This window comes from Sminthopsis crassicaudata, chromosome 5 (genome assembly GCF_048593235.1).
Source record: "Sminthopsis crassicaudata isolate SCR6 chromosome 5, ASM4859323v1, whole genome shotgun sequence".
In the NCBI taxonomy this organism is placed as follows: Eukaryota; Metazoa; Chordata; class Mammalia; order Dasyuromorphia; family Dasyuridae; genus Sminthopsis; species Sminthopsis crassicaudata.
The window spans coordinates 219,892,621-219,897,596 of record NC_133621.1 but is presented as its reverse complement, the minus strand read 5'-3'; the positions used below and the strand labels follow the sequence as shown (position 1 = coordinate 219,897,596).

General features: G+C 36.3%; 1 protein-coding gene across 1 annotated transcript; it reads left to right on the top strand.

Moving 5' to 3' along the window:
- The first annotated feature begins 2,655 nt into the window (after positions 1-2,655).
- LOC141543946 (olfactory receptor 2AP1-like) lies at positions 2,656-3,591 on the top strand. Its single transcript, XM_074269608.1, has one exon. The coding sequence runs from the start codon at positions 2,656-2,658 to the stop codon at positions 3,589-3,591; it is 936 nt and encodes a 311-aa protein (XP_074125709.1).
- Positions 3,592-4,976: the final 1,385 nt, after the last annotated feature.

Genomic DNA, 4,976 nt, shown 5'->3' with positions numbered 1-4,976 from the left:
GTGATGACTCTAAATAAAGAAATAGATAAAGAGAGCTATAGAAGGGAAAAATGATGGACTTGGATTTGAGAGATTGCATTTAAATTTAAATTAAATTGAAGTTCTAGGGACAAGTAGATGTCACAGTAGGCCAAAGCACCACCTGTAGAATCAAGAAAACCTGAGCTCAAATTCAACCACAGACACTTTACTAGCTATATGACTCTAGGCAAGTCACTTAACCTCACTTGGCTCAACAACAACAACAAAAAAATCTTTTATTGGTTGTGCTACCCTTGATAACTCACCATACTTTCCTAAGAAACAAAAAGTAATGCATTTCATATGGTTGTGAGAAACATTCCTTTAAAACACCAAAAACCCCAAAAATGTGATATGAGGCTGTCAGGTATACAATTTAAAGTAAAAGAAAGTCAAGATGATATGGTAGATCAGGTAGTGAACTTGCCACTAGGAAGATCTGGATTAAATTTCTAACTGTCATTAGTTGAATTTCTATGGTGGAGAGAGGAATAATTTTCATTATTGTAAATTAGGATCTTTCCTGTATTCACAGGAATGAAAATTATTCACAGAAAACTAATAAAATGAGACAAGAACTGGACTAGTTCAAGTGCAACTTCAGCCACTTATTTGTTCATGTGACTCTGGGCCAGTCACTTAGATGTTCTAAGCAAATGAATCTATTGAACAAGATTACTAGACAGCTAGATGGCATGGTGAATAGAATGCTGGACCTGAAGTCAGGAGGACCTGAATTCAAATCTGGCCTCAGACACTTAATATTTACTACCTATGTGACTCCGGATAAACTACTTAACCCCAATTTCCAGAAGAAGAACAAGAACAAGAACAAGAACAAGAACAAGAACAAGAACAAGAACAAGAACAAGAAGAACAAGAACAAGAACAAGAACAAGAAGAAGAACAAGAACAAGAACAAGAACAAGAACAAGAACAAGAAGAACAAGAACAAGAACAAGAACAAGAAAACAAGAGAAGAACAAGAAGAAGAACAAGAAGAAGAACAAGAACAAGAAGAAGAACAAGAACAAGAACAAGAACAAGAACAAAAAGAAGAACAAGAAGAAAAACAAGAAGAAGAACAAGAACAAGAAGAAAAACAAGAAAAAGAACAAGAACAAGAACAAGAAGAAGAAGAAGAACAAAAAGAAGAACAAGAAGAAGAACAAGAAGAAGAACAAGAAGAGACTTTGATATAGAACAAGAAGAACAAGAACAAGAACAAGAACAAAAAGAAGAACAAGAAGAAAAATAAGAAGAAGAACAAGAACAAGAACAAGAAGAAAAACAAGAAGAAGAAGAAGAACAAGAACAAGAACAAGAAGAAGAACAAAAAGAAGAACAAGAAGAAGAACAAGAAGAGACTTTGATATAGAACAAGAAGAACAAGAACAAGAACAAGAAAAGAACAAGAACAAGAACAAGAACAAAAAGAAGAACAAGAAGAAGAACAAGAAGAAGAACAAGAAGAGACTTTGATATAGAACAAGAAGAAGAACAAGAAGAAGAACAAGAAGAGACTTTGATATATAAAATGTTCATTCTATTTCTATTTTCTGTTTTCTATCTTGTGGATTAAAAAAAAACGCACTGCATCAATTGATATAATTTGATCCTTCAGAAAAATCTTAAATACTGGTCCTTCTATTACAAAAGGTCTTAAAATGTTATTAAAATATGAGATATTACTCACCTATCATCAGGACCCAATAAATCAACACAGTCAAGAGGCTTAGAAACTCTAGACATAACTCTAAAAAGCAAACAAGAGAATAGAAATTACTTAAAGTAAACTAGATCCTGAGACTAGAATCCAGAAAACCTTAGATAAATCCGGTTTCAGTCATTAGCTATGTGATCCTGGGTAAGTCATTTAACCCTCTGTTTCTGCTTGTTTCTTCAACTGTAAAGTAGGGATAATCACATCACTTCTAGGGATATTATAAAAATCAAATGAAATAGTTGTGCAGCACTTAACACAGTGGCAAGAACATAATTAACACTTAACAAATGTATATTCCCTTTCCTCTTAAATGAATTTTTACTGTTACTTCCATTTATGTAAATTTGGGCAAGACACAATTTCTTTGTTTACATACAGTTATCACTTCTATATCATGAAAGTTAGGGATGTAGTGCCTTCCCATCTGGAAAATCTGTGTCAAGTGTTTGGGCCTTCCTTCATTTCAGAGAAATCATAATTATTATGGTAGATAATGAATTTTAAAAGATAAAATATGTTGATATTATGCAATGCTAAATGTGTATTTTATGCATTTCTGAGTTTCTAAGCTTTTTCTGTCATCTTCTGGCTTTGCAAAAAATTTTTTTTAATTCCCATTTAATTTCTTATGCCAACCTGCAATATATCAGAATCATCATGGGAAAAATGGGATGTGGAAAGGAGAACCGTATTTTCCATACTGCAGAATTTACACAGAGAAATCAAAGAGGAATGTTAATGTTGAAATTTCTTTTACTTGTGTTAAATAAAGCTTTGGTTTTTTTGGTTTTTTCAGGTCTTGGTGTTAATAGTCCAAATAAATAAGTATTTCTGGGAAGTGAGGAGATTTCTGACCTGTCTCATTTACCCCACATTTGTACATGACAGGAAAATGACCAAAGCCAATGATGGGCAATGAAACTAAAATAACTGAGTTCATCCTCCAAGGATTAACAGATACTGAGGACCTGCAGATGGTAGTTTTCCTGCTCCTGCTGCTAGCCTACTTGATAACAATTTCTGGCAACTTGACCATTATCACTCTGACACTATTGGACACCCGCCTACAGACTCCAATGTATTTCTTCCTCCGGAACTTGTCCTGTTTAGAGATCTGGTTCCAAACAGTCATCGTCCCCAAAATGTTGGTCAATATCGCCACAGGGACCAAGACTATTAGCTTTGCTGGCTGTATTGCCCAAGACTTCTTCCATATTTTTCTGGGAGCCACTGAATTCTTCCTCCTCACTGCCATGTCATATGACCGCTATGTTGCCATCTGCAAGCCCCTTCACTACCCAAACCTCATGAGCAGCAAAATCTGCACACAGATCATCCTTACCTGTTGGTTAGCTGGCTTTTCTGTTATCATTGTCCCTCTGGTCCTGACGAGCCAGCTCCCCTTCTGTGACTCTCACATCAATCACTTCTTCTGTGACTACACTCCTCTGATGGAAGTGGTTTGCACTGGGCCAAAGGTCCTGGAGATGGTAGACTTCACTTTGGCCTTGGTAGCCCTCCTCAGCACCTTGATGTTGATCACTCTGTCTTATGTCCAGATCATCCGGACAATCATTAAAATCCCATCATCCCAAGAGAGGAGAAAAGCTTTCTCCACCTGCTCCTCTCATGCTATTGTTGTCTCCATGTGCTATGGCAGCTGTTTTTTCATGTATGTAAAACCTTCTCCAGGCAAAGGGGTTGATCTCAACAAGGGAGTTTCACTGATCAACACAATCATTGCTCCCCTCATGAATCCCTTCATCTACACCCTCAGGAATCAGCAAGTCAAGCAGGTGGTGAAAGACTTGATTAAGAAGTTTATGCAACTCCAAAACAGGTAAGAAGGAGAAAAAGAAGAAGCTTTCTCTACTTTGGGGCTATGAATGTTGCCAAGAACAGAGTGGAGTTGTCTCCTCAGAATAAATCCACAGCACCTGGGCCCAAGAAGCAGGGTCTCAACCTCAAGCCACAGATGATCCCTCTTCTCTGAACCTGTAAAGTGTGGGTTATCTTTAATCCACAAGAAAAATACCCTGGTGTGAAAGTCTGTGAAAGAAATACCTCTCTTAACTGATTATCCCAAAAAGATGCTCTTCCTATTTCCTAGAACACAACCAGAGTAAGGAATATGGAAAAGTTAATATATGTCCCCAGCTTCCCCAACTAACCTAAAGATAACTTGGATACAGAAGAAAGCATGGAAATCATCTACCATTACACATGTAATAGGCACCTACTATGTACCAAGCACTGTGCTAGTCAATGGGATTACAAAGATAAAAATTAAATAGTTCCTGCTCTCAAGAAGCTTATATTCTAGCAGGGGACACAGTATGTATATGTATTGTATGGCTGTATCTGTGTCTGTGTGTGTTCAAGATTATAAGACTAGAACTGGTATGGAGAGGGAAGCAGATCAAGAAAATCCTTGCAATGATAGTGCTGGAACAGAGCTTTGAAGGAAGCTGGGGTTCAAAGACTGGAGACAAAAGTGAAACTTTTCAGGGGACAGCCAGTACAAAGACACACAGACAAAAGAGTGTTATTTGTGAGGAACTTCATAGAAGCAAAGAATGATGGAAGAGAAATAACATAGGATGAGACTAGAAATATAAATTGAAACTAACATGTGATGCCCAATATCATGATTTTGCAAAATAGAGAACCAAGTCCCAGAAAAATTAAGAGATTTTTCTTTTCTTTTTTTTTTTGAGGATTTGAATAAAAAGTGCCATTAGTTCTTTAAAATTTTTGTTTAGAAAACATTTTCCAGAGGATTAAAACAAAATCTAAATTAATCTGAATATACCCTCATCCATAAGCTTTCTAGGAAGGAACTGGATAATTATCTAGGAAAAGAAGGACAAGGAAGACTATATACATAGTTGGAAAAAAAAATCTTTTCATTTAATGCATTGCAGACTCTTTCTTTTATAAATATGATGCATTCAATAGGGATCTTTCTTATATAAAGAATCTAAGGACTATTTTGCTATTGCCAAGAGAAAAAAAGTAGGTGCCAAAGGTCCTAGAGTAGCTTGTCAATCAAGTATTGAAAAAATAAATAAGGGGTTTGAGAGAATTGGAAGGTCCCACATGGTCCAAGGTTCTTCTGTGCCTAATTAATGGAGAAGCCAGAAAGATGTTGGTGGTATTCTAGGAATATTAGCACCTTTGGTGTGAGGGATTATCAAACCCTGTTCAAGGCTGCTCCTGTATAGAACTT

Coding starts and splice junctions, on each gene's coding strand:
- LOC141543946 (XM_074269608.1), top strand. CDS start 2,656: ATGGGCAATGAAACTAAAATAACTGAGTTCATCCTCCAAGGATTAACA.